This window comes from Tremella mesenterica (genome assembly GCF_000271645.1).
Source record: "Tremella mesenterica DSM 1558 unplaced genomic scaffold TREMEscaffold_19, whole genome shotgun sequence".
Lineage (NCBI taxonomy): Eukaryota > Fungi > Basidiomycota > Tremellomycetes > Tremellales > Tremellaceae > Tremella > Tremella mesenterica.
The window spans coordinates 56,488-84,398 of record NW_006711243.1 but is presented as its reverse complement, the minus strand read 5'-3'; the positions used below and the strand labels follow the sequence as shown (position 1 = coordinate 84,398).

General features: G+C 46.8%; 10 protein-coding genes across 10 annotated transcripts; 4 read left to right on the top strand and 6 right to left on the bottom strand.

Annotated features, from left to right (window-relative positions):
- Positions 1-381: 381 nt before the first annotated feature.
- On the top strand, positions 382-3,040 carry TREMEDRAFT_74911 (uncharacterized protein; the record flags this gene model as incomplete). The annotated part of the gene is made up of 8 exons (XM_007008253.1): positions 382-410; positions 449-708; positions 831-1,524; positions 1,561-1,750; positions 1,850-2,321; positions 2,366-2,583; positions 2,683-2,819; positions 2,872-3,040. The coding sequence occupies 7 exons, from the start codon at positions 385-387 to the stop codon at positions 2,797-2,799; spliced, it is 1,977 nt and encodes a 658-aa protein (XP_007008315.1). The 3' UTR covers positions 2,800-2,819; positions 2,872-3,040.
- Positions 3,041-3,197: 157 nt separating this feature from the next.
- On the bottom strand, positions 3,198-4,830 carry TREMEDRAFT_66127 (uncharacterized protein; the record flags this gene model as incomplete). Its single annotated transcript, XM_007008252.1, has 4 exons — positions 3,198-4,398; positions 4,447-4,531; positions 4,606-4,718; positions 4,760-4,830. 4 exons carry the CDS (start codon positions 4,828-4,830, stop codon positions 3,198-3,200), a joined length of 1,470 nt encoding a protein of 489 aa, XP_007008314.1.
- A 934-nt stretch (positions 4,831-5,764) lies between these two features.
- On the top strand, positions 5,765-8,591 carry TREMEDRAFT_72521 (uncharacterized protein). Its single transcript, XM_007008251.1, has 11 exons — positions 5,765-5,878; positions 5,921-6,158; positions 6,203-6,270; positions 6,313-6,672; positions 6,718-6,824; positions 6,898-7,015; positions 7,060-7,257; positions 7,300-7,448; positions 7,559-7,733; positions 7,800-7,947; positions 8,038-8,591. Exons 1-11 carry the CDS (start codon positions 5,846-5,848, stop codon positions 8,142-8,144), a joined length of 1,701 nt encoding a protein of 566 aa, XP_007008313.1. The 5' UTR covers positions 5,765-5,845; the 3' UTR covers positions 8,145-8,591.
- A 248-nt stretch (positions 8,592-8,839) lies between these two features.
- On the top strand, positions 8,840-9,568 carry TREMEDRAFT_66125 (uncharacterized protein; the record flags this gene model as incomplete). The annotated part of the gene is made up of 1 exon (XM_007008250.1): positions 8,840-9,568. The coding sequence occupies one exon, from the start codon at positions 8,840-8,842 to the stop codon at positions 9,566-9,568; it is 729 nt and encodes a 242-aa protein (XP_007008312.1).
- Positions 9,569-10,078: 510 nt separating this feature from the next.
- Positions 10,079-11,306, bottom strand: TREMEDRAFT_57907 (uncharacterized protein). The gene has a single exon (XM_007008229.1). The coding sequence runs from the start codon at positions 11,245-11,247 to the stop codon at positions 10,429-10,431; it is 819 nt and encodes a 272-aa protein (XP_007008291.1). The 5' UTR covers positions 11,248-11,306; the 3' UTR covers positions 10,079-10,428.
- Positions 11,307-13,662: 2,356 nt separating this feature from the next.
- Positions 13,663-14,425, bottom strand: TREMEDRAFT_72520 (uncharacterized protein). The gene has a single exon (XM_007008249.1). The coding sequence runs from the start codon at positions 14,361-14,363 to the stop codon at positions 14,106-14,108; it is 258 nt and encodes an 85-aa protein (XP_007008311.1). The 5' UTR covers positions 14,364-14,425; the 3' UTR covers positions 13,663-14,105.
- A 2,516-nt stretch (positions 14,426-16,941) lies between these two features.
- TREMEDRAFT_66122 (uncharacterized protein) lies at positions 16,942-19,090 on the bottom strand (the record flags this gene model as incomplete). Its single annotated transcript, XM_007008248.1, is given in 6 exon segments — positions 16,942-17,331; positions 17,468-17,647; positions 17,667-18,347; positions 18,391-18,701; positions 18,752-18,868; positions 18,892-19,090. The coding sequence occupies 6 exon segments, from the start codon at positions 19,088-19,090 to the stop codon at positions 16,942-16,944; spliced, it is 1,878 nt and encodes a 625-aa protein (XP_007008310.1).
- A 1,163-nt stretch (positions 19,091-20,253) lies between these two features.
- TREMEDRAFT_41222 (uncharacterized protein) lies at positions 20,254-22,023 on the bottom strand. The gene is made up of 7 exons (XM_007008202.1): positions 21,752-22,023; positions 21,437-21,467; positions 21,350-21,389; positions 21,222-21,304; positions 20,856-20,959; positions 20,543-20,660; positions 20,254-20,495 (listed from the first exon to the last, which is right to left on the bottom strand). Exons 1-7 carry the CDS (start codon positions 21,961-21,963, stop codon positions 20,391-20,393), a joined length of 693 nt encoding a protein of 230 aa, XP_007008264.1. The 5' UTR covers positions 21,964-22,023; the 3' UTR covers positions 20,254-20,390.
- A 1,346-nt stretch (positions 22,024-23,369) lies between these two features.
- TREMEDRAFT_70412 (uncharacterized protein) lies at positions 23,370-25,270 on the bottom strand (the record flags this gene model as incomplete). Its single annotated transcript, XM_007008247.1, has 7 exons — positions 23,370-23,529; positions 23,698-23,841; positions 23,954-24,057; positions 24,106-24,220; positions 24,273-24,497; positions 24,635-24,774; positions 24,818-25,270. The coding sequence occupies 7 exons, from the start codon at positions 25,268-25,270 to the stop codon at positions 23,370-23,372; spliced, it is 1,341 nt and encodes a 446-aa protein (XP_007008309.1).
- Positions 25,271-25,851: 581 nt separating this feature from the next.
- Positions 25,852-26,797, top strand: TREMEDRAFT_36003 (uncharacterized protein; the record flags this gene model as incomplete). The annotated part of the gene is made up of 2 exons (XM_007008192.1): positions 25,852-26,336; positions 26,623-26,797. 2 exons carry the CDS (start codon positions 25,852-25,854, stop codon positions 26,795-26,797), a joined length of 660 nt encoding a protein of 219 aa, XP_007008254.1.
- Between the last annotated feature and the right edge of the window lie 1,114 nt (positions 26,798-27,911).

Below are 27,911 nucleotides of genomic sequence, written 5' to 3'. Positions count from 1 at the left end.
AAAGGAATTTGAGAAAGAAGACGATCCCGGGGTGAGCTTCACGTCCTACACTGCCTCCACAATGCCCCCTGACACCCTGACACCAAGCGGCGGCTTAGCTATGCCACAAGGGCCACCTAAGCAAGTCGTTGTTCGACCCGCTGTCTACAAAAACCCTTTTCAAAAAGGGAATTCTCCGGGAGAGGTTTGAACTCTCGACCCTCAAGAAACGAAAAAGCCGCCGCATAAGCTTGAAGCTCTAAACCACTGAGCTACCAGAGAATTTGGTAAGTTTCGGGGCTGTTTGTTTTGCTTATATACTCATATCTTGTCAAATGATGATGTCACATCGCATTCCAAGTATACAACGGCTTCGGTACGCCTATGTCTTCCCCAATATCGAACATGTCAGTGTGCGGGGAGCACGAAGTGTAGGTCCACACTAAGATGGCTTCGGCTGACATCTTAGACCTCTGCCACCCCATTCGGATCATGTCACCACCGAAGCTACGACCACAGCTACCCCTGTGCGATACCCCCCCTACACCCCTCCGCCAGATGTGATCTATCCCCCTGACAGCGTTCCTAACCCTCACGTAGGGGTCATGGACGAGCAGCCCGTATACGACCCGTTTCCAGCTGGTTCACTATACCGACCTCGTCTTATCCCGCATGACATGGATGAGAGGATAGACAAACGCAGTGTATGGATAGCAGTGGACAAAAGCGGTCAGTGCTCAACTCGCAACTCGCCTGTCACATTCCAACATGGCTCAAGTTAATCCAAAGCAACTGTCAACGTCTGTGTGAGAAGGACATGTAATCTGTGACAGATCATTGCTTATCCACAGACCATGCTGTCTACTTCTTACTTCCCTCTTGTCTCCGTTGCAGTTCTCCCAGCATTGCCCAACTATGTGACCGTTCCCGACCCCATTGTGGTCGTTGTGCAGGTAAAAACATACCTTGCGAATATGGTACTTATTGGAGTTTGATGAAATTACGTTCTTCCCTACCTGTGAAAAAAAGGAAATCAGAGATCAAACCTTCCAAACTTCAACAAGTCACTACCCCAGATCCTCATGAAGAACCTTCACCTCCAATACTGGAGACGGAATTGGTTACCGAAACTGTCGTAACGGAGAATCGTTCCACCAAAGTCCGTAAGAAAGCACGTCGATTATCGGAAAGTCCTTCGCCACCTCCGACTATACCTACGAATAGTGTATACCTGAAACGTCAAATCCGTCCAATTGTTCCTAAATTACACGACGATGAGGGAGACCCGGAAGCTTATGCTAAGCGGGTTCGAGTCAACGCGACTAAACCCCCATTACGAACCAGAGGAGAATGTCCCGTCTGGGCTGAAACATGGGAGGATCTCAATGGAATAGCTCACTTTGCGGAGCTGGTCAGGACAGAAGGTGGAAGGATTTCCATTGCAAGAGGTGGAATGGCTAGAGGTGTTGTTCTTAGTGGTCAAGCTCCAGGTTTACATGGTTGGTGGAGTGTGGAGGAAAAGGTGGGATCGGTGGTCGTGAGCTTGTGAGTGTGGTATCAAATGACATTGTCTGACCTCAGGGGTCAATCAAGGAAGCCATATGCAAAGGATCAGGAGGGTGAAGAATCAGGGGAGATAGAAGCTTTGTTGAAAGCTCATCGGGCGAGATCTCCACTGGCTTTAGCCGTTAGTCATGATTATTCGGCGATACCGGTGCATATTCCAAAACCTATCATCGTTCTAGGATGGTTCTGGGTGACAGATGCATGGGTGAGTGATACTGCATTCTTACGCTCGTAACCTTGATATCGGCCTCAAATCAAAACCATAATAAAGCCGGGAAGAGACAGTTCTCAAGCTGACATCCAGCTTGAACCGGAGTTCAACAACTTTACACCTACGTCTACTAAGTCAGCCCAAGCGGAAGATGTAATGAGGAAAGTGCGATGGAAGATTCACTTCGAATACTGTGCGGGACAATCTCTTCCTTGGTGGACTACGATCTTTCCAGTGTCACTTCCAATTCCCACCGATAATGGCTTGTGGTCAACATCTGACGTAGGCCTCTTCGGATCTCAAACAGTCGTGCGATCTCCTCCTGTCAGGGTCAGTGGAGTAGCCACCATAGCTCAACTGCTAAATCCTATCGACGACACCCCTCCCAATGCTCCGCCTTCCGCTTGCACCCGTCAAGGACGTGCACGTCTGAAAGAAGAAGCTGAAAAAGCGACTCATCGATGTGAGACATGCAATTCGACCACTCGGAGGGTATATGAGCATGCTGAGATGTGTCTAAATGAAAGTTGTCCTGAAATTTTCAAAGATGTATCTCACAGTAATCGTAAGTATATTTGTATGTCTACTGGGTTCTGGCTGACAGATTAGAGCTAGGACCACCTGACAATGTTCCAGCGAGGGTCAGGGCAGAAACTCGTTTAGACCCACTTAACCTTCGCCTAGACTTTCGTACTAAAGTTTCGGATGTGGGTTATGTGGTGAGAGAGACAGCAGGAAAAGAATATTGGGCACCTTCTTTATGTGCAGGATGTGGGAGAGCCAACTCTACTGTTGATACTCTTCAACCCGAGTGTGGAGTATGTGGTGTGAGTGCTCTTTTACACAAGCTCTTTGAACCCAGCAGGTCGCTTCAGCTAAGCATGATGACGGGTGATCGACGAGGAAGGGAAGCGTCTGACGAATAGGAACAAGTTCGAAGACATAAAAAAGTATGGTCCGCTGCTGAACTTCGAGCGCCCATGAGACCCATCTGTACGGGTCAGAGGCAGGACTCCGGATTTCCAACCTGGCCTACGAAGTGACGCGGGATGTCCCAGTGGAAGTGAGTTCAAGTTTCTACTTCTTTGCGTTAACGTTGGTCTGAGCACACGCAGAATACCCCACTTTGTGGCCAAAAATACTTGTGAAACGTATCAAGACATCAAATTTAATCGACCCGTGATATGTTAAGTGTGGACAATATACAATAATAACACGGGCACTTCCCTCCCTCTCTGTGAAATAACAAGAATCAACATAAAAGTGCATGGATTGGAATCGTTCGACATAAGCTATATACAGCATTGACCTGTAATCATCAATATTTCACTATACTCGTACTGATCAAGCCCCAGAAGTCTGCGTGATGCAGCATGTATGATTCGCCAGGCTAGCTGACCGGCAGTTGTGCCTACAGGCGAAAGTCCTAAAGTGAAATGCGCTATTCTCCTCCCACTGCACTACTTTGCCGCGGAGTGTCTTCCAGCACTTTCCTCTCTTGACTCTCCGTCTCTCTTCTGATGATCCTCTCCTCCTCCGGATTTATCCTAAGGGGCGGGAGGGTTATCCCCGAGCTCATGTCGTTCTTGGGGTGCGGACTGTTCAGTAATGCTCCTTGGATGGACATTTTCAGAGAATTACCCCTGCCCAACAGATGGGGAAACATCTCTGGCGGAGTGAGCTTATTGGTCCTGGGCAGGGGTATGGTACGACGATCGGGTGTGAGAGCTGGCGAAGGTAATCCCTGAATTGTGGGATGCACCATTTCTGGTGATGGTCGACGAGGACCTGGCAGCTGATGAATAGGATGTTGTGGAGGTTCGAATGGTCCCAACTCTCTTCCTCGTTGAGTGACAAAGGCAGGTAGGAGTTGCCTGACTCGTGGGTCATAGTAAGCTCCTTGATGAGGCATCGGAGGACGAATCTGAGGTTGGTAAACTTGATGAAGCTGATGAACATGAGGTGGAGGACGAGGATAATTGGCGTAAGGGTGAAAGAAGGGATGAGCACCAAAAGCAGGACTCATATGGGAACTACGAGACGAAGCCATGCTGGGACATGGACTGACGCTACGGGTGGAAGGGATCGACGGATTAGGGGATTGAGCTCCGTAGAAGGATCGAGGGTCGATAGGAGGTGAGAAATAACGTCTTCCATCGAAAGGTGCAGAAGATGTTGAAGAAGTCGAATCACTACGAGCTCGTCCAATACTACCATCAGGGGAACACAGAGTTGAACGTCTCGTGGTGCGTCTCCGGACTGGACCGAGGGAGTTGGAACGTTCCAAAATGTCACATCGATCTGAACGGTCACCAAACTCGGAACTTGTCCCAGAATCAGAACGATCCGAGCGATCAGGTCGAGAGTCCAGATCTGGCCAGATACCAGGAGGTATTTGTAGACTTGCCAAATGATACAATTCATGTGGTCCAGGTAACGGTTTGTCCGCTTCTCCCTGAGGGTTGTGCTTCGACGAGTAGGCTACGATGTGGAAGTTGCTTTGCCTAGAAGTGTGTGGGTCGGTCATTGTTGCCGTATAGGTTTGTTTGAGAAGGGGTTCGGCTATAGTGAGATATGGATGAGATGTGGAATGAGGAGGAGAGTCGGATGACATTCGTATCGGTGGTAAAGAGTCGGACGACCTATCAGGTGAGCATACCTCTAGCGTGAAGAATGAATCGAAAACTTACTCTGTGTAGATGAGAAATCCACCACTGCCTACCCTACTAGCTCCCCATCGTCTTCCATCGGTCCACCGACGCATATTTGTTTCCTCTGGTCATCAGGATCGAAGCCAAGAGCGGTCACCCATATCGAAAGAGAATGAAGATAAGAACATTCTCACTCACGTTCTTCCCAAACCCACACAGTACCCGGTCCGATCAACATCCTCTCATGACTTGTCAAACGTCTCGTTACCCTGGGTACCAGACCTTGACGGGCAGCCTCGAGTATCATGATCCTCCTAATCAGCATGCATACTTGGATCAAAAGAGGACTTACGCATCCCCTGGGGTCTTAAGAGCACAGATGGCGGCTGGTTGTTGAGCAGCAGAAGGGAGAAAGTGGGACATTACTACTTCGTATCAATCGTGAGGAGAATCAAAGTGCGGTCTTATATGAGGAATGAGGAAGGTAGCGCCGTTATGAGTCGTTGCTGGTCGTGGGTCGTCAAAGTTGAGATCTCAGAGAAAAGAGAGGTCGAGAAGTGGATGAAGGTTATAGAATTGCTAAATTGATTCAAGTGGGTTGCGGAGGTAGAAAAGTGTCGAAAAAGACTGCGGGAGTGACATAGTGGGAGGGAGACCATGCATGCCGTTGACAATCGTGCGTCACCAGAGGGTGAGAAGGAGTTTTCGGCGGGTGCTCATGCTTGAATGATGACGGTTATCTATCGTAACTTTCCCGCTATTGAGCATGTCAACGTCACCCGCTGGCCACTGGGAAGTATGATGACGTATGGTCATTGATGTCAAGCTTACCAGGTCGATCGTCAATTGTCATCTTACCTTGAAGCTCAGATGATTGAAGGGGATTCCTCGATAGAGTGGTGTATGTGAACGGCGGCCGCGGGTGCTAAAGAGTGATATCACGGCATGGTGATCGTTGCGAAGGTTCTATAAGGTAGCGTCTGATTGATGGTTGCATATGCTTGTTACCGGCTAGCTTGCTAGTTTGGTAAGCACGTAAGGAGGTCACTGCGGGACTTAAGTCTGCGGGTGAGAAGCTTTGCTCAAAAGGTTCACATGCTTGGGCAGGAGACTCGGATGATAGACATAGCCTCACACCCGGACAAAGGCCTTCCTTTCTGTTATACTTACTGATATACTGGCTGACCCAAAATAATATACAATACTGCAGTGAGGCTTCCTTGTTTCCTGATGATACTATCATCTTGGTGGATGCAAAGCGCGGTCAAACCGCCACGCTCAAAGTGCCACATTCCTTCCGGATCACCTATGCACGATCCCCACCTCTACTACTGTAAGTTATCTTTCGACTGTTTGACTCTGACCATGATGCTGGAAACACTGACATGAGAGTATCATATGGTCTTGAACCATCCCGAGAGAGAGCTACAAATACTTCATGACTTCCTCCGGCATCCGTCAACGCCAACGAGTGAGGTCAAACTTCCGCTCGGGTGGATGAGCTGACTTCCAGTCGAATCTCAACATGCTCCCACCTCCCAGAGGCGACCGTCTCGCAGCGACCTTGGACTCTCATGACACTCCCTCCATAACGAACTTTACAGTCGGTATCCCTGACTCTGTCTCTCGACCGGGACATGAGCTTCACACCAACCCCTCTCGTTGGCGGACCAAGGAGTTCATCTTTTACGCCATGATGTTCGTCCTGGTCGTACCGGTCATGATCTGGATTCCAATCCGACTCAGCTCCCGTCAGCCACTATCTTCCTCTTGTTATCTCACGCTGACACCATAGCCACCAACCCGAACTATCCACTATACGCGCGACGGTTGTCCAAAGGATGGCTCTTCGGTCGGCCCGTCGTGCGTATTTTCAGGAGCACTGAATTCTTAGTTGACGAACAGGACATGAGTGACCGACAATACTCCTCGTTTCGTAACAACCTCTTCCCTCTACTCCTCCTCAGCTCTGTGCACTGTGGCTGTTCATTCATACAAAAACAGCTAGCAGCCTCGCCTCAAGCTCGAGCTCGATTCATCGCAATCTTCTCCATTTGTATGCTTGTCGTTCTCCACGGTGTTTCGGCCTTGAAAATCCTCACTATCTTATCCCTCAACTTTGCTGCAGCAAAATCACCCAAATCTGCCATCGTGACCAAGACCTGGCCGGCGGTGTTGTTTATGGTCAACATGGGCGTACTCTTTCTCAACGAGCGGTTCGACGGGTACAAGCTAGGAGAGCTGCATGCCATGTTTGATCCTCTAGTCAGTCGTCTGTCTTCAAAAGAGGATGGCTAATGATGGTAGTAGGACACTTTAGGGGGTATACTTCCACGATGGCATATCAGCTTCAATATCACAATGCTGCGCATCATATCATTTGCCATGGACTATCATTGGCGCAACACGGTCACCCCGTCCCAGGTCGGTATTCATTTGACTTGTTTCACTTGAGGCTGACAAGAAGATTGCCATGGACCATCGAATCAGAGTGAAGACCCCTCTTCCCCATGATCAGTATACTTTCATTAATTTCCTGGCATATAGCTTGTATCCCCCACTTTACATCGCGGGGCCAATCATGACATTCAATGACTTTATGCACCAGGTTCGTCATCTTTCGATCTGGAATATTCAATACTGACCGCGTAGCTGCATAAAACAGTTGCAATATCGACCCGAGAGAAGGTTTTGTATTCCATCCGCTTCATTTTCTGTCTTCTTACAATGGAGTCAATCCTTCACACCATGTATGTTGTAGCTATCAAAGATTCGAAGGCCTGGGAGGGGGATTCTCCGGCAGAGCTAAGTATGATTGGGGTCTGGAATCTGTTGATTGTGTGGCTCAAAGTGAGTGGCTCGCCCAAATAATTGTGCATGCTGATAAGGTAGCTTCTCATTCCGTGGAGATTCTTTCGGCTTTGGGCCTTGTTGGATGGCGTCGACCCGCCTGAGAACATGGTGAGATGTATGGCCAACAATTACTCGACATTGGGGTTTTGGAAAAGCTGGCATAGGAGCTATAACCTATGGGTCGTAAGGTGTGTGCTAGCCTCTCGTGCAGACCATTCCCGCTTCCTGTGACGAAGCAGCTAAGTACTCCTTCATCGAGAGACTGAAGCATTCATCAATGCGATGCTGACTCTCGAAGATACTTGTACATTCCCTTGGGCGGTGCGAAGCGCCGATGGCTATCGACACTGGTTGTCTTCACCTTTGTCGCCCTCTGGCATGATCTGTCAATGAAGCTATTGGCATGGGGCTGGCTTGTCAGCCTCTTCATTCTGCCTGAAATCTTAGCCAGTTTCCTTTTACCAGCTTCCAAAGTGAGTCAACCCATACTTCCTCACTCTTACTGCGCATTTAGCTCACAACGAATGGCTGACTGGCAGTTTGGCGATGCGTGGTGGTACCGCCATCTATGCGCCTCGGGGGGTGTCGTCAACATGCTTTTGATGACGTCTGCAAATCTGGTTGGCTTCGTTCTGGGCTTGGACGGGATGCGCTACTTCCTCTATCAATTGACCTCTTCTTGGGCAGGTAGGTACCATACTCCTGTCGCTCTATCTCGTACACGCCTTGCCTATTCTCCGCCGCCTTACAATTCCGAATCTTGGTTGACCAAAGCAGGCCTCACTTTTATGCTTTTCGCATGCTTGTGTCTTTTCGTCGCCGTACAAGTCATGTTCGAATACCGTGAAGAAGAACACCGGCAAGGCCTGGATCGTAAATGTTAAACGCCTTCGATATCCTTGGTTCTCGTAACCCACCACCTTCCACTCATCTCTACTTGCCTCGTTTACTCTCTCGTATATCCTCTGCAAGATTTACTCGGACACCGGACACCGCACCGAGGCTAACGACGACGAAATATCCTTCTCGACCAGCTCGCGTGATCAGCGCATTCTTTTACAGCCTTCTGACATGTCGCACACCTCGCATGATCCAACTGTTGCATAGCCTTCAACCGTATCTCTCCTTCCTCCAACCTCTTAGTGGAGTGAAGGCCAAGACGAGAGGGAAAGAAGATAAAGGAGGTCGTTAGATGAGGTTTGAACGACCTCATCGGTCACGTCTTGAAACTCTCCACTGCCACCCGTTCCTTTGTTTCCCGTAGTGTTGCAGATCTTGGAGAGCGCAGGGTGGAGAGAAGAAATCTATATATTATTCTGCGCTGGTTCTTCCTGATTGGTGGTTCGTCGACCTAGCACTCACGACTTTGACTATATAACACAGTCACCCCGTGAACTGACTCACAGACCTCCCACTGACACTCATCCTCCTGTCCTTGACGAACGCCAGCTTGAGCCAATCCCTCGTCTCTGACTACTTTTACATAATCGGTCTGACTCGGATTCTATTGCATATCCGACTTGGTCATCGTCACATTCGGTTTCATATCACTTCTCCTTCACAGAAGTCCGACAGTATCATGACTACCAGAGTTTCTCCTCCTCCTGCCCCCCTACCAGAAACATGGTCTCGACATGATCAAAACCACGGTTGCCCATTTACTCAATTACCAGTATCCCATCCTCCCACTCCTGTTCTACTACCAATCTCGGTACCTCGACCGTACGCTCATCTCGAGGAGAATATGACATCTCAACCTCAAGTCCCTCATGTATCACAAGCTCAACCATACGTATCTCCTCTCATTCAAACCCTTCCACTTGCACACTATCAACAACCTCATGATCCCCAAGGACTACGACAAGCTCATCAAAACACCAAATTAAATATGTCTCTAGGAATGTTATTCAAGAAGACATCTCCTATCCAATCCCCAATATCGGATTCTTCTACCTCACCTTCTCCCGTCACACCTACTCTTCATCCGATGACTTTTGGTGGAAAGACAATGGAGAATCTGGGAATTGACAGGGGGTACGGCATGAAAGAAAGAGATCATCCCGTCAATGATATGAGTCAACATGATCGTTCTATCATCGGTATGACCGAGCAACACAGTGCACAAGTTGGAGACAAGCTAAGTGAATATAGTTCTGAAGGGGTCAGACAAGGTACTATGCGGAACGAAGAAGTAAAGGGAGGACGTAAGAGAGGTTTATCCTTAGGTTCTTCTAACAAAGGAAAGAAAGAAGATACTTGGACTGAAGGTCTTCGAACTGGTTTCTTGTCGTTCTCTTCCACTCTTTGATTCCGGTACTTTGCTGTCATGTCATCCTTACCGTACCATGTGGGATGTGTGTGGTGTGAGGTATAAGGTGAAGGGGATCCACATGTGTTCGTTTGTCATATCTTCCAGTGTCGTCACATGATGTACCGGCGTTGAGTGGTATTTGGAAATATGAGTGACAAGCAAAAGCTGTGAGGACTTGAGAAACCTAAGAATTGAGGTAAACCCAAGGAAGGCGGAAGTGAGTTGAGTGAGTTGAGTGAGTTGAGTGAGTTGAGTGAGTTGAGTGAGTTGAGTGAGTTGAGTGAGTTGAGTGAGTTGAGTTGAGTGGGTTGAGTGGATGAGTGAGTTGAGTGAGTTGAGTGAGTTGGGTGACTTGAGAAACCTGAGAATTAAGATGAACCCAAGAAAGGAGGAAGTGGATTGAGTGAGTCGAGTAAGTTAAGCTAGACAGTGGGGACAACACACGTTGGCTGAAGTGTATGTACGATTACACAACTGTTGAACTTGTACGACCGCCTTATAAGATATGATATGTACGAAGTAACATACATATTGACAAACATGTACCATTATGTATAAATTGAGAATTTGTATAGCAATTGTTCATCTTTTCACTCGATAATTGTTCACTTTAGATCGACTCATTTCTCATCTTTAACCTTTCGATTCTTATCACTCATCATCATCTCATGAATTATTGGTCGATCAACGAAAAATGTCCATTTAACGCTTCAAGCAATCCTCTTGCCTCTTGGACTCTCACAACCTCTTTTTCCCCTTCCCCCCTTCAATAGCCCCCAAACCGTAAGCGACACTCCAGGTGTCTTATCCTCATCCAGAGAAATTTGCTATTACCACCAACACACAATCAAAATCGCTCAAATAACCCATCTTCTTGGGGAGGCACTTCGAAGTTTACGTCCTAACCAATTCCTCAAACCTTTCTTTTCTACTTTTTTCCCTTCGTCCCATCCACACTCTGAAGTTTGAGATCCAACTGATCCACTTGACCCATTAGAGCCGTTAGAACCTACATGATCCTCCCCTACCACTTTGACTTCTCTTACCATGTCGATCCCTATCTCCATTTTGGTCTTTGAGGTCTCATTCTCATGTGAATGAATTAGATCAATGGATTCGACGTCTGGGGTGGTCAGACCTGTATTTGGTGTGTATAGATCATGTTGAGTATCAGAAGTATCGGGGGTGTTAGATCCAGAAGGTACCAATTCAGGTGTTGAAGGTGATATAAGATCAGAGGCATGGGTGACGGTTGATAATCCGCTACGTGAAGAACGATGTCTTCGTGTCATACTTAAACCTCCTACATTACCCATCGATTCTGTCGGTACGAAAGTAGGAGGATTGTAAATACGTGATGGTACCCAATCACGTGTGTTTTCACTTGTCGAACGGGAAGACGTAACGGATGTATCGAGTGAGAAAAGCTGAGAATGAACCTTCCTTTGCGTAATGGTGGTATTGGAAGATTGAGAAGGAAGACAAGTATCCCATCGAGTTAACAAAGCTCTCGGTTTGATCACACTTCCGGGTACGACGTTGGAACGTAGACCGCCGAAGAGAAGCGTCTCCGCACCAGAGAGGAGACCTTCATCTAGACTTCCGTCCACATTGGGTGAAAGCCAAGCCGAGGTACTTGTTATTGCCGCCCATACTCGAGAAGGATAAGAAGGCATCAAAGAAATCAAAAACGATTCCAAAACCCCGGGTAAAGGTTGAGGGATTCTTCCATTTGTCGAATTGGGAGAAGGAAGGATATGAAGTAGAGTGCGGGTGATATCTGTCTTTGGTATTTGTGTGGATGATTCTGGAGAAGTTCGAGATAAAATGGGAAGAACACCAGTAGTTATCACTACAGCTCGATGTAACATATCTTTCAAAGCTCTCTGGTCGTCACCTCCAGGAGAAAGGAAATTCAAAACCGCATCGAATGGACTTTCAGGTTGAGACTTGGTTTCGGAGAGTTTGTTCAAACCGAAAGACATGGAAGACATCCGAGAGCGCAATGTTGGCTTCGATGAACGGAATTTTGACATGTTTAAATCCCCTTCAGATTGAACTTTGACGAGGGATTGGCGAGGGTTGACCATACTCTTAGGCTGTGCAGTGACATCATCGTCAGATTCGGTTGAGGTATGAGAGTCGGTACTCAAGAGGGACAAGTTGCGTTGACGAAGAGCGGGGGGAGTGAGAGGAGGTGTTGGGGAGGCTGATGAATCTGACGAATCTTGTCTTTGGCGTTGACGCCGGGATGTACGTCTTCCGACTCGGAACGTCTTGGCATGAACGGCCGCCTGCTCGAGTAAAGCGGGGAGAGGGTGTGGATGGGAAGAAGAGGAACGGGGAGTGAAGACTTGTACAACTGGAAATATCGAGTTCGATTGCTGACGTGGAGAGGCGAGGTCTTCGATAGTTGGTAGAGGGTCACGGGAGCCGACGAGGAGGAGAGTGTCGGAAAATGATGGGTTATGGAGGATTGGAGCGAGGGAGGACAACGAAGGTTCTAACAAGTCAGCACTTTGTCAAGGTGAACGTTGTCGATTAGAGTCAGAGAGAAATTTGCCATTTCGTGGACAGCAGATGATTCAATATGAAAGCAATCAATACGAAATATGTGTAACTCACTGCCAAGCACCAATATGACTCTTTCTTTATCTTTCCACTTCTCTGCACCCTTTTGACCTTGAACCACATCCACGATCCAATTCGCTCTTTCCCTCGCCACCCCACTCACCCCTGATAAAGCAGTGAGAGGCATACTCAATCTCCTTTCCTGTATCTCAGTGGTGTGTCGATTATCAGAGATCATCGAATGTCTTCTATTTCCTACCAATGACACGGTAGACGCTCTACCCTTTCCCTTGATCGAAAAGGTGTTTGTGGGTGACGCTGAATCGTAACTTGACAACCTGAATGATGAAGGGGGTAAACTCGTCTGTTGTGGTATATTTGTCTCAGATTCTGACTTTGATGTCGGAGGTAAGTCTGTCTGTTGAACAATGGAAGAATAAGAAGATGAACTTGTTCTTGCTTGGTTTGTAGATCTACGAGCTTCGTTGATTCTAGCAGCTAAGAAATGATCGTGAATCGGTGTTGAGAGGGATTTGGAAGAAGGAAAGACTGTTTGAGTGACCATTGTATATATAGATAGATAGATATGTATATTCTGATTCAATCCTACTTGTTTTCATGCCAAGGCGGCCAAGCGGCGAGGCGGAAGGACTTGGTGGAAAGAATGCACGTTTCGAAACGAATTCTATTCGGATTGACGCACTAGTTCCAGGAGGATCTCACGATGTTATGACACGTCTTGGCGAGGGCAAACATTCAGATGGGTGAGGCTGTCGACCAGAGGCACCTCGCAAGGCGCGGATTTCTCCCGGTATGGGAATAGTGGGGGAAAAGGGCCGGACGTTTTTCCCGGCCTGGGATCAGTAAGGGAATAGTGAGGGTTGGACACACGAGTTTCACCACGTCACCATGTAGCGCCATGTGGCGCCCGGGCAGCGGGCCTATCAATCTGCCACACGAATGATGTCGCGCCTACCGCCTGCTGCCCTTCAGATCCTCCAACTGTTCGAATTTCACAGTATCGATATCAATACTGCAACAATTTCTCTTCGAGAATGCCTGCTACAGTTAGTCTTCCCATGCTGCCCAATATTTGTACTGACCACCAGCTTAAAGCATGTCGCTGCTCTGTCTGTCGCAATGGTACACACGGTTTCATGATGCAATACACCCGCACCATCCGCAGCCACCAAGAAGCTGATACTCGACGAGTGACTGAACAACAAGTACCTCAACATACAGCTGATCACTGCGTTCCACCACAAGCTCTAGCACTGGAGAGTCATGAAGCGACCAACGCAATGGATGTAGACACAAACGATGATGTGTTATATCTGTGGGACCTCCCGGCATCGGCTGTTGATTCTGACGACGGTATCACGCATGAAAACAACTTAGAGGATTCACCGATGGAGGACAGCCTATTCTTGAGTGAGGGGGTGGGATCTGAGGGAAGAGGAGGATTGACTGAGAGTGAAGGAAGTGGGAGCGACTCTGAGGAACACAACATATACGAAGATGAAGATTCAAGCGGAGATGAAGATGACACGAACGATATGTTCGCCGACATTCAACCCGCAAACCACATTTACGCGACTATCCCCCATCATGTACGACCTTCCCTTCGACTACTCGACGAACTCAATATCATGCCCCCTTTCATCCACAGGTTTGTACACCAAGATTTGAGTGCAGCAGAACGCATCGCTTATATCCAAGCCGCGGTCCTGTCTGTCGGAGGCGGCTCGTTCGACCAAGTCAGTATTGGTCTTTCCTGTGCTAACTTCATGCGCCAAGCTCATGGTGGTACCTCCCCCCCTGTGACTACCGACCCCATCGAAGCCTATGCTCGCTTAGGGATCTCTCCGGATGATGTTATCAAAAGATACGCGGTCTGTAACGATGAGAAGTGTTGTTGGCTTCTTCCACTCAAAGAACTCCCAAGTTACCAGAACTCAGGTGGTCACCAGACCGACCCCCTACGACCGATGGACCACCGATGCGGTGCCCCTCTATTCACGCGCAAAGGAAAACTGAAGATGCCGTGTAAGGTTGTTGCCTTCACCCCGCCCTCAGTAATGATCCAAAGCTTCCTTCGAGACCCAAGATTCGTAGAGATGATACAACTCTGGAGACGAAAATCTGACAGTGACTCCATAATGACCACCGCTCCAATACCCACATCGATGGCAAGAGACCCCGAACAACTTATGACAAGCATATTTGATGGTAGTGCATGGCGGTCAATAGATGCCAATATATATCGTGATTTTGTTGAGTCAGACAACGGATATCATATCCTTCAGGACCACAGATTTGGGGAACCTCAGCGCCTTGTGGCTTTGGAGTATGGTTTGGTGGCGGCTATAAACATTGATTGGTGAGCTATCGCTCAATGTTGTCCGCTGAGTCCGCTGATCTGATCCGCTGATGTCAGGTTTGGTGTTCACGACGTGAAGAATTGTAGTATAGGGGGTGTTTATATCACCATCCTAAACCTCCCCCATTCCTCGGTAATTAAGAAAGCTTGGACAATATTGGCCATGATAATCCCTGGACCAAAGATTCCGACTCAAGTTGGTCTAAATAACCTACTTCGACCGTTAGTGGAAGATCTGAAACAATTGGAAAGAGGAGTATTGGCATTTGTTGCCGGAAGAGACCAACCTCAACCGCTGTACATGCGAGTTTTGTTCACTGCTAGTGACATGCCGGCTGCGCGAAAGATAGTAGGAGTCAAAAGTCATTCATCCAAGTGGCCGTGTAATCACTGTCGGATCAGGCAGGCTGATCTACAAGAGGATGCTGGGTATGAGTGGCGAGGTGAGTCTCATCCTGCTCATGGATCATGGGAGTATAGCTGATAGTGCAACAGAACTTCAATTATTGGATCCTCATACCCTTCTTTCTTCGGCGGCCTACCACCGAACTGCCTCCTCAGCTCAGCAGAAGAGAGTGGAGAAAGAGGATGGTGTTCGTTGGTCAGAGGTAATCCAGATCACGGGATTTGAACATTCCACCTTTGCTCCTCCGGATACCATGCATGGAGCAGCTTTAGGTCAGTGCTCTCACTTGCCCCACTTTGTTCAAACGGCTCAAATCTGACACACAGGTATGACCCATGCCCTGGTATTATGGTTGATACGCTCAGGTATCCTGGACGAACCAGACGGAGAAGTGGACCGGTATGCCATGTTCGAAGACGGTCTCGAAGCCATCACATGGCCATCCCATGTAGGACGTCTAGCGAAGGGCGTGGTTCACATGGTCACATCAGGTAAAGATGCCAACAACGTCAAAGCGGATGAATGGACCAGGGTACGAACAGCACTGCCTCTTGCCCTGTGGTTGGCGTTGCGGGATCCCGAAACCGACAAGATCCACCCCTCCCCAACCTGCAACCGGGTCGAGATATATCGCGCCGTAGTCGATTTTACCGCTTCATTACGGGTTCTTCTGGCCCGTTCCATCTCAATGTCCGCCGCTGAAGAGGCTCAAGATATGCTTGCGTCAGTGTGTAGGACGTTACTACGCAATGGCTTGAATATGACCATCAACTGGCATATATCAATGCATTACTACCAATTCATCAAGCTTTATGGACCCGTGTCCTCGTTTGCTACTTGGGCGTTTGAACGTAATAATGGGACATTAGCAAAAGCTAACTACTTCAGGGGAGATCATGTGCAGATGGTTGGAACGGCGGCGCGTCGTTGGGTGAAGGAGCAATTGCTCTGGGGAGTATTACAAAATCCTGATCAAGAAGCACCTGAATTCGAGTTGGACTATTTGCAAGACCTCAAACATCGCCTGCATCGACAACCGATACAGGGAACCGTTCTACTCACTGAAAGGGCAGAGACAGACGAACAAGATATCATATTGCCTCAAGCGGTGAAATCCAATGTAAATCTCCGTACACACTCGCCTAATCTGTATCAATCGGTCCTCCAATTCCTGCGTCATCAATACCCAACAGAGTCCTTCCGGATGCAGACAGCATTGTATGGGGATGGACACGTTGTCAAGCAAAACAATCACTTTGAGTATCCATACATCAGATGTCAAGGCTACCGGTAAGTCCCATCATTCGATTGATAGTTTGTTTATGAGGGAGCTTTGTTTCCAAGGCTTACAATCGTTCAAGACGAGATCGATGGGCTTTAGCGTATGACTACCCAGATAGGACGTTAGGACCTATGCCATGTCGAATAGACGCACTCATTGGCTTGAGATACCCGGAGACGCTCGAAAATACGAATGGGAACGGGAGTGTATTGGCTGTGGTAAGATTTTTGGAGTCTGCTGATGAGGAAATTGTGCCATGGTCTTTCAGGTGAGTCACGTCTATCATCACAGACAGTAGGTTGTTGTGCTGTTTTGAAGAAATGCAATGTTAGGGCAGCGACTTTGTCATGTTGTGGATGAGGACAAGCCGCCTAGTGTCATTCCTGTGGAGGTTCTGATTGCACCTCTGGCGGTCAAACGCATTCAAACCATTCGGGGTGATAGAGTGATCACTATAAGTTACTATAGGGTGAGTGAGTCCAGTAGGTAAAGCTGACCATCAGGAATCTGTGCAAGGCGATATGGAGATTGACGAATTTGATAATGGTAAGTGGATGCATGTCTGATCCGGTTGATGCTGATCTGCAGATGACGATGACGATGCATGAAAATGAAACAATCACAACATATTTGTTCTACCAGACATGGGTTATACGTGATGAGTCTCTTTGTTTTCTCGATACATGTGATATCTATCCATCCAATCCCTATCTCTTTGATCTCCTGTGTGTTCATGGTAACGGGGTTGGCCGTTTGGAAGGCGAGCGTGAGGCGCTTGTTCGTCCCTGTGGTCTTCCTGGTCCATCATCCAAACCACCTGAAGGATCATTGTCATCGTCATACTCCTCCAATTCAGTCGCATCCCTGGTTCGTTTCAAATTGGTAGACGCTGCTGATGTGGACAATGGAAGACCTGACTGACGTTTGGGGTGGTTGACGTACCAGGGAAGGCTGCGAATGACCACAAAAGGGGTCGGTCTATCCACAGGTACTATATCCCAGTATCGCGTGTTGGTTTGAGCCTCATAGAACTCATTACTCAGCTGCCAACGTTGAAGGTATCTATCAGGGTTCTTCATAGGCCAGCTGGGCCGTTCAACCACCGAAGTTTCCGAAGTCGGCTGACCATTTCTGGAGGAAGAGTGTAAAGAGGAGGGTGCAAGATTGTGAGGGAGTGAAGTTGTAAGGATTATCATTAGAGCATGTCGGGCCTGGAATCAGAACGAGATGGACCACAATAATAAAACTGTGACGTACTTCTTCGGACATCCATCGCTCCTGCACAAACACCCTTCCTGCCCCAGCACCTTCCTCAGACACCTGACTATGAATCTCATCCAAGATCTCGTATTCTTGCCCCTTAAACGCTTCTACATGAGGACGGCGATTTTTCACAACATTAGCCAACTGAGTCATGAGTTTACATTCTGCGACGTTCTGATTGTACCAAACTCACTGCAGATCTTCTAGCTCGTAAAGACTTCACATTCAAACCAGTGACTCCCCCCAAAGCGGCTACTCGTCCTTTCCCCTTAACCGAACTTCCAGCACCAATAGACGGCTTTCCAACAGATACTTGGGAAGGCATATCATTTGGAGGATGTTCAAAATCTTGTAAGGTAAGTGAGTTTACCTCGTCTTGATTCTCCCACTGTCCATTCTGTTCAAGAATCCCCAATAGCTGTTGTGAATCCACTCCTGAGAAATCACCAGCGAATCGTCGATTTTCATCTTCCTCCATATCCAACAATTCCTCTTGGTCCACACAATCCCTTCCTTCAAATTCTTCGCTCCTCCCATACTGCTCCTTCGGACGTGATCTCTTAAGGCTGATGTAATAGTTTTTGGCAGCTTCTCGAAAAGCTTCAGGAGGGACTTCACCTGCCATATCAATTTCTTGAACTGAAGCTGGCCATGCAGCCCGATCATTCAACAGAAATGACACAATTCCTTCAATTCCTCTGGCGTTGCGAATGTGATTGACAGGTTCGGTCCAGTCAAAACGAAGGCACTGAGATCCAAGGCTTCCGTCCTCATTGTGGAAACGTGGCCATTCCTCGGGTGTTTCGGGATAGTCCGGTAAGGGTCCACGTTCATGCCAGTCGTATAGAAAGTTAACAGTCTTCCGCACAATTGACTATAGGTTAACACCACTCTATCATCAAACAGTCAAGATTTACTGTAATCGCTCTCCATCTAGCATGCCCATATTGGACCGCAGGACTTCTTACAGCAACGGTGAGCTCTCTGTCTTGTTTATTTCCCACACTCTCCGCTAATTCGCCTATACGATCATTCATTGCATCAAGAGATGATTTTGTCATGTGAGTCGCTTGGCCTAAGTCGTCACGGATGGATGTGATCTGGCTGCTGTTGGTATCGAGCTGATCTTCTATCATACTGACTCGATCCTCTATCCGTCTGATCATTTCAACTAATTCATCTCTCAATGACGAAATCAAGGACTGAATGGCCTGTACATTGGTCTTTTCTTCTGAGTGAGCTCACACAATGACATTTAGTGCGGATATCCAAACTCACTTGGAGGAGAAGTGATTTGTGCAGCACTTCCGAGTATTGAAGTTGGAGGGCGAAATGGCAGGTTCAGGGAGGAGTTGGATTGAGGAGCAGCTGAGACCTTAGGATCTTCACTAATCACTGACGTTCCAACCACGACTCACGAGTGTAGCAGAATTGAAAAGGTGAGTTGGATCCCGATCCGCTCATTCCGGACCCGGAACCGGTAGATGTGGATCCGGCAGTTGTGGGAGCCGGGGTAAATGGAGAAGCTCGTTGAGATGTAGAAATAGGAGGACGTCTGATGGGAGCTTCGGGGCTTTGAGATGGGGTCTGAAAGCGACGGGGGTCTTTGGGTGGCATGTTGAGCGGAAGGTGACAAGAGTAGAAGCTTTAGAAGAGAAGGTGTGGAAAATATTGAACTGAATGCATGTCATCAGGTACAATCTACAGAAACTGTGATACGGAAGCAAATTTGACCCCAAAATGACGTGGCTTAACTTTCCTCGACTATTCCCGGGGCGGGAAAAGGAACATGTCCCGGACTATTCCCTTCTCCGGGAAAATTTTCACCCCCACCCTGGGAATAGTCCGGGAATATATGGTATTCCCCCACTATTCCCATACCGGGAGAAATCCGCGCCTTGCGAGGTGCCAGAGGGGGTGTTGTGTGGGGAAGTGAGGTCAAGGGCGTGATGAAATGGAAATGTGTGAGACTGTTAAAGGTCAGGTCAATGATTCTCGGTGACTGACGGACTTGGCATGACCATGACTAGCGTGGGTTACTAATGATCAAGAGATAAAGAATTGTGATGAGATAACAAGTCATTAGTATAGTATAGAATGGTATGTGTGGTAAGGGATTTGTATGCGACGATAAGTGGAAAAGAGGCGAAAAAGGTGGTTTGAATAAGAGGCTGTGCGTGCGGAGTAATTTGCGGTCTTGTTCTCTTCAACTCGTTCTAGAAGAGCTAGAAAGGATAGTGAGACAACTACTCACCAGTAGAGACTAACCACTCCCGATCCCTAGGTTTATTCGGACAAATACGACAGAAATGCCTAGTGATACCAGTGACCAAGTGGCGTGCTTGGCTATGATCTTCCCGTTGAAAAAAAGATCGGAAGAGGACGGATGGCGGACAAAGGGATCACGATCGTCCCCACCTTGCCGACGGTCTGCCAAGATACAGAGAGATGGCTACGACTTAGGGACGTACGACGTACAAATGTACAACGTGGTAGGGCTATCGATACAAGTTGTTAACAAGATCAAGACAGTTTGAGCATGGGGGTTTATGAGACAAGTTCAAGTGAAAGCTGCGAATACAAGTAGAGTACGACTGCGCTTACTGCGATCCGGTCGGTTGTGCGGTTGTGTGGGCTGTGGACTTACGTGGACCCGTGGACCGGTATGATGTCATGCGCCATAACCTTACCCGTACCTCACCTAGTGTAAACTTTGACGTCAATGTATTAACCCGGTCGTCTCCCGCCGTTGCACTCTAACCCCGTCGTTGCTCCATGGTAAGATACAGACATGAAATGCATAAGTGGTCGTATGAACACATGGTTCCTTGTGTGGTATTTTGAAATATACTTGGATCGTACAAACGTATCACATGTCGTGTCTCACTTCTTCCGAGTCATCGTCTCAACGACTATCTCAAAAACCATGTTGATATCTCGCCGCATCGCTCTTTGTCGTTACCTTGTGATCTTGAGGTCTGGCGGCAGATTCGTACAATATCACTCCCGGACGAGGAGGGATCTGACCATCTTTAGCTGAATCATAGTGGGTGACCGTGATCAACTTACGGCTTGATGAGTCCCTCTGAGACCGACATAGAAGATTCGAGTAGTGTCTTCATTCGGATCTGAGATATTACCGGGGAAGAAGAGAGTGAGGGAAGTGACACCTGTAAATTTCGCTGCTCTGATGACATAAGTCACACTCTCTCGTTTCACATCGAAGGCGGCTTGAGACGGATCAGAGGATGTATCGTCAATCGCCGAGACATTCATATATGTCTTGGAAGATCTGATAAGGTTGAAACGGTCCGAAAAAGGAGTCGACAGGAAAAGAATAACAAGTGCCAAGAATAGACGATCATTCAGAGTGAACACTCACTTTACTTGATACTCTACAACTTGACGATTAGGAACGATATCGAAAATTTGAGTGGGGGTGGCACCTTCACAATCCGAAAAGTCCATTTCGGGTCTGTCTCTAAACTGTTCATCAGATATTTTGATACACCATCCTGCAAATCATCTTTCGATTTCTGGGAGTTCCTCTTTTATCTAATTTAACCGATCTAAAGTTGTGTTACAATTGTTCGCCTCTTATCATCTCTCCGATCTCCGGGGTCTACATGAGGGATCGACCAAATCGAATGAAATGATCCGCTGAGACTATAGCAGGGATATTCAAGATCGGAATGAATGGGTAGGTGAATGAGGAGGATGTGGCGATAGATTAATTCGATGAACTGACAATTTGAACAGAGGCCGGTGTGAAACCTAATGGTCCAGCTTTTATACTGATAGATCTTATCGATACGCTTGATAGGAATGGGACTCAAGTCTCAGCTTCTTATATTGAAAATACCTGATCTAACTGACTTTTGAGGATAAGAGTATCGTCTGCTTCTGATTCGCAATACTTCGCTTCAGCTTTGCTTCATGTGACATCTCACCCCAAAAGCTCACTTTACTTTCATCTTCCCTCTCTGACCATGGTCTGGTATCAGCTTTCTTCATTTTCTCACGTCCTGGTTCATCCGTACGTCCATGTATGTCGTAGCTGACAGCCCAACAACAAATCTCACCGGCTCCGGCCATGTGGGTTCATGGACCGGAGAGAGGAGAGAGTCAAAGTCGAATCTTCAGAAGAATTAACAGAGATGGAATGGAAGATGTTTCGATTCACAGGGGTCAAAAGTATACTTTTATGTGTAGGGAAAAGTCGGAGAAAGGTAAGAGACATGAAGGAAGAATAAGTGAGAAGTGAAAATTTCAACTCACTTGATTACCTTCTCCCCTACTTCCGCCCCATCCCTAGCATTCAATCCAACCACATGAAGAACGTCAATCTGACCATATAAACTATCCTGCGGACCAGCTTCTAAAGGAACATCATGTGAATGCCCTTCATGGTCATGTCCCCCATTTCCATTGCCATGTTGATGATGATTACCTCCATTCCCATTCCCATGATGTTCATTTGCGCAATCCATTTCCCTGTCCCCTCTTTTCCTCAGATGTACTTGAATGATCCAACGGCCAACGGGGTGATGGTCCGTTGCTCTAATAAGGGAGGATGGAAGAGTTGGAAAGTGGACGAAAGAGGTGGAGGGAGATGCCACATTTACCTATCGTATCAAATATCCGAAATACCGAATCTCCGTCGGAAACCATCCCAACCGTCATGTTCTGAATCTGGTGGGAAGAGAAAGTAGGTTGAACTTTTCACATTGAATCGATACAGTGAAGACTACAAAGTGTACAAGTGTACAAGGAGAAGAACAAAGAAACAATTGATAATCATGTCAGAACCTAAAAGAATACAACCAACTTATTTCGGACCAAACGACGAATCTGAAAGTTTCACAAAAGGTTTGAAAAGTTTTTGGAAAGATCAAATTGTCGCTCCTCAATATTACGATGATAGTCTCAAGTAAGTCCTTCTTCTCATCTCTTCACTCTCAATCCAATTTTAACCCTCCATCCAATCTTGTTAAATCTTCCCTAATTCTCGTTACATTTCAACGAGGATTGAGTTTAACTTCCTGGGTAAGGGTAAAAGTCAGAAAAACGGGATGGGAATCGGGAACGATTAGATTGGAAGATTGGGTCGATCTTTCATGTTGAATGAAAGATTGAGATAGAGAAAGGTGGATGATGAAAGTGAAGAACGAGTTTGTGTTTTTCGATGTGATATATGATATATGAAATTGAAAGTAAAGGTTGAAATATGGACGAATAGTAATAAGATCTTTTCCGAGGGGATTAAATGGAGATCCAAACGATTTCGTGTGGATTTTCGGAACCAAGATGAAAGCTGCTAATACGTAGAATCGCAAGAGCAATAGGCTTGTTCGCTCTTGGTATAGTACTCGTTCGTTCTAATCTAGGATCAGTTCTCGTACCTATGTTTTAAAAGTGAGTTCTTCATTCTTCTCTTGCCAACCGACTAACAATCAGAAGTGTCCATCAAGTTTTTGCCATATCGCTGTAAAATAATGCATCATCACTCTTCTATCCATTCACATTCACTACTGTAAAGTCATCAGACCATTTCCCCTTCTAAGATCGTATTTTCAACTAACCCACTTCTGAACTCGTTGTTTCGTCATTTCAACATCTAGTCGTTTCCTCCCCATGTGAGGAATGGATGCAGGTATCAGTGGGGATTATCTACTAAATTATTGATGGAGAAAGGTTCAGAGGTTCAACACAAGTTGTAGGAGAACAAGATATTCATTTTACATCCTTTAAGCAAAATAATTGTGGTATATTCGTACAAAGACAACTTTAACTTTCACACCAACAAGAATAACGACAACGGCGGCGACAAAGACAACACCTATTCCCGACAAGTAAGATCTTCCACCGAGCCCCCGAAAATAAGAAGGCCGTCCAATCAGTTCATGTCGATTATCGCGACCAAAGCCTTTTCGTACTTCCCCGTGGTCTCACTTTCCACCCTGTGTCTAAGAGTTCGACCATGTAAGACTTGATATTGATTTTTAATGGCTCCGAATCGAGGACGATTCCAGTGTGCACGGATTATACGATAGATCCTGATGGTCAGCATGACCGTCTCTTCGTGTTCTCCTTCCCACTCTTCCCACCACGTCACCTGTAAGGGGACAATACAAAGTCTCATGTAAAGAGTGCCAAGTACTGATCTTGTCCCAAGTAGTGAGTTTTTGTAAAATCGGCAGGAAAGGGGAATGTCGTGAACTGACATTCTCTCATCCTTAGTTCCTACACCAGCCATGGCAGCTTCTAGCATATTGGCATCTCTGTTGACTCCATGTCCATCTGCCTCGGCACCATGAGCAATATACAATAATGAATCTCTCATGTGGCCTGAGAACTCCGAGTGTATCCTATTCATTAGCAAGATTTCTTACCCAATGACGAGTATGAAACATTCAGTCATTTGAACATGTCACGAGGCATCCTATAGAAGATGGTGAAATGTTGAGATGGGTGACTCACATTTGTGAAAGTGATACCCGATGTCTTTGAGGAAACTGTTGTGCGATAGCTTGTAAATGTGCATCCGAACGAGATAAAAGTATTCCACAAACAGAAATCTCATCCTAATCATTATCAGTATCAATCAAATCTCATCTTCTCAAGAAACATACCGTTCCAATCCGTCCTGGACCAGCTCTGTAAAGCGTTTCCACATCTTGTTGAATTACTTGTTGATTGATATAAGGTGATTCATCCTTGGTTCCACTTAAAGCCATATTGAACATCCTTCACCATCAGTTATTCCGAGATGATGTATGTATGATGAAGAATGACTGACCGTTCCGTTTGCATTGATAATTCTCCTTTGACGGTAGATATCAAATCTTTTCCATATAATCTTCTGAAACCTTCTTTCAGGAAAAACATTTCTTCATTCGTTCTTCCCAATAAGATTTCAGTTAAAAGATCTTCATGTGTTCCTGCACCTTTACAAGCTCTTTCTAAAAGATGAAGATCCCCATGTAAAGGTCCGAGAGATAAGAGAACCAGAGTGTATTCAACCCTATATTCTCAGCGTTTTCACTTAACTCCATGACAAACACATGGAAGGATCGAGGATACATGGTGTGGTGAAGCTGTGAGGGAAGGGAAAGGATAGATAGTATGTAAGGCTGGAGAGAAAGGAAGTGAGAGCCTTACCATCCAGAAAGCTCCTTTTCCAACGTTTTTCGAAGTGACTTTCCTACCATTTGTTCGTACGTACGGGAAAGTACGTCCATCTGAAACGCATCAAGAGGTGCTAGAACATCTATCAATGACTTTTCGTCTGTCCCGAATCCCTATTCATCAGCTCGACTTTAAGTAATGTGAAGATAAACGCACTTTGGTAGCTTTCCTTATACGTTCAGCATCAAATTGAGCATTATACCCTTGTAAGTTTGACAAAGGTACGGCAGGTGGAGGAGAAGGTATGTTCACTCCTAAAAATCGAGGATTCGCTCCTGTCGTTCCGGCCGCACTGGGATGCGGGATAGGGGAAGGAGGGTAGGGTGATGGGGCAGCCCAAGGCTGTGAGGGAGGAGCACCATATGGTTGTGGCGATGGACCATTATGAGGTGGTGGAGGAATGTATTGTCCGGATTGAAAAGGGACACCTGGAAGTCCATAAGTGTTTGAAGGTGGAGCAACACCGTATGGAGGTTGAGATGGAGGAACGCCGTAAGGTCCGGTAGATCCGTATGATTGATCGTATGTTGCGCCTTGAGGAGGACCGTAACCACCGTATCCCTGAGGGGGAGGGTAATTAGGTTGGTTCGAGTTGGGGTATCCGTACATGTTCTATAGCTGAGTGGCCACTTTGAGTACTCTATATACATGAAATAGAAAGGAAGGAATGGATGTGCAGTGTGTATGAAGTAATGCGGTGTACGGTGTGACTTGGTACTTAGTTCCGCTCGGCCGATCGCCGGTGAGATCCACTTTGTTCACTTAACTTACTGGTAATTTCTCTCTCTCTCAAACTACATAACTCACTACGACCGCTATACTTTCTTTCGTTCCACTCTCTCCGTACCCGGCTCAAAAAGCTCACCACGATACGGATCATGAAAGGAAAACTCTGCCATTTGGGTCAATGTCCCACGAACCCCTTGACTGGGGTAAAGAGAAAAGGAGTAACCGTACCGTCCTTTCATCGGTTTATTTGAAGAAACGTCTTTCTACTACCATTCTACTGACCAAGTTTACAGACCTACGGAATGTCTGACCTTTCGTCACCGGTTTTCTTGCTCCACTCTCCACCTGTAGAGTACTGGTTTCAATAACCATCTACGACTCTGCGAGTCAAAATAGCTCAGAAGCAAGTCACAACAAATCTTTTTTCACCATTCAAGTCACTTTTCGTCCGGTAACTAACGATGCTACCACTCTTTCATCTCCTCATCCCCATCCTCCTCTCCTTGTCTGTAAATGCAGGTATCTTCGATTCTTCCACTACCACAACCGCCGCCGCCTCTTCTTCTTCTTCCTCTACTACTTCATCTTCCAACTCGGAAGTTGCATTTCTCCAAACCATTCAAGCGGCTCAAATAACCTCCATGTCATGTCTCATAACTCTCGTCAATATGACTACTCAACCTATCGGTTCATGTCTCGGTCTCACCACCCTAGCAGGTTTGATAGCTGATCCATCACCAAACGCGGCCTTCTCGGATCAATTATCTTCGTATCTCAACACCATGTGCGCTGCTGGAGGATGTAGCGATGCAGATATCGCCGATGCCCAAGGACAATTAGACTCGGGATGTGGGGATCAAGGAGGTACTAGTTTGATAAGTGTTTTGAAAGCAGTTTTAGGGAATTATCAAAGTAGTTATAAAACTTTAGCTTGTTCGGTACATTTGTGAGTTTTTCTTATTCAACCATCTCCAACTTGTCACGAACCGTAACCAGCAACCAGCTACCGCCTCGGTCGTACAAAATACCTTCCATTCCCACAGGACTAAAAGGTCTATCAACCGGTGATGTCTACATTCACCGATCGTTGGTTATATACCTGATACAAATTTTTGTTCCCACAGACGTCGCAAATGAGCCTAAACTTTCCTCCATATCACGACAACTCGTGACACAACTCTTCTCCACGGTTGTATCGAGAAAGAGGTTTCTAAACTCGTACTGATATATAGCAACGGTACCGCAGCTCTATGTTTACCGGCAACGCTCAACACTTCTACAACGGCAGATACCAACACTTTCTTCAATGATTTACTGAGTGGGAATAATCTTGGACAATATGACGATAGCATCTTTGGTCAAGCTCAATGTACCGGGTGCATGTATGAATTGTATAAAGCTGCGTAAGTTATCTTCCTCTGGGTCTCCTGATCAGTACCTGTTCCCTTCCCCCCTCCCCAAATACCTTATCAAACAGCGGACGAAAAGGACCATTCGACAAAATCCCTCTACAACGAATTACTCACTGTCTTGACTATTCCTGTCTCACTTTCCATCCCTTACTCTCTCACCTCGGCCGTGTATGTGTACACTGCCGTACTTCTCACATGATGAGTAGGGTAAAGAAACTAATTCTCAGGGTCTATACAATCCCCGCCATCCGGGGGAACACATCAACTCAGAAATTGGGTGATCACTTGAAGAATGACTGTGGATCTGGACCTCCTAATTGGTCAGATGTGGAGGATCAACAAATACCAGATGCTTTACAAGTGGGTCAAAGTGTCGCTTCTTCCTTGAAAACTCCTCTCTTAAAAGCCTCCCATATCTTCTACATCTTGACGCAATAAAATCAGTATGATCCGATACACCCGTCGGAGTCAGGGATGGATGACAATCCAATTTCGTATCCGAACTCGATCATAGACAGTCAGCTGATATCCCTTAGGTTAGTCAAAATACCGCTGTTGCCAGTTCCGGCACTCGAACCGATTACTCCGTACGCCCTCTGATCACTGTGTTTCTCCTTGTCACCTTCCTTTCCGTTCTTCAGTGGTGATTCGACAATTCCTCTTCTTCTCGACTTACTATAACTGACTCACCCTCTCACTCCGACTGGAGCTTTACAAAACATCACACAGAAAACATATATACCACGGGCATGAATACTATTTCTTTTCACCTGTCAATATCTCCTCCCGATTTACCCCCGACCTCCAGTCCGTTGTCACCGAGGGCGTATGATCACCTTTCACTCGTATCTTCGTCATTGCGGTGCCTTTTCCTACTCCAGGGCCCAGGGATCCAAGCCGGTCGGAATCGTTTCATACCTTGTTGACCCGTGTCATCACCGCAGTCGACCGGTGAGTGGCCATGGAGTTGTGATTGCGTGCGACGTCCGTTGACGCCCTGTTCCCCTGCTCTTTTATAATCTTTGTATCTAAATCAACACACTTTTCTCCCTTCGTCCTCCAATCTCACACTGGACGATTATTCTCCACTGTTCAATCTCGCTCCCACG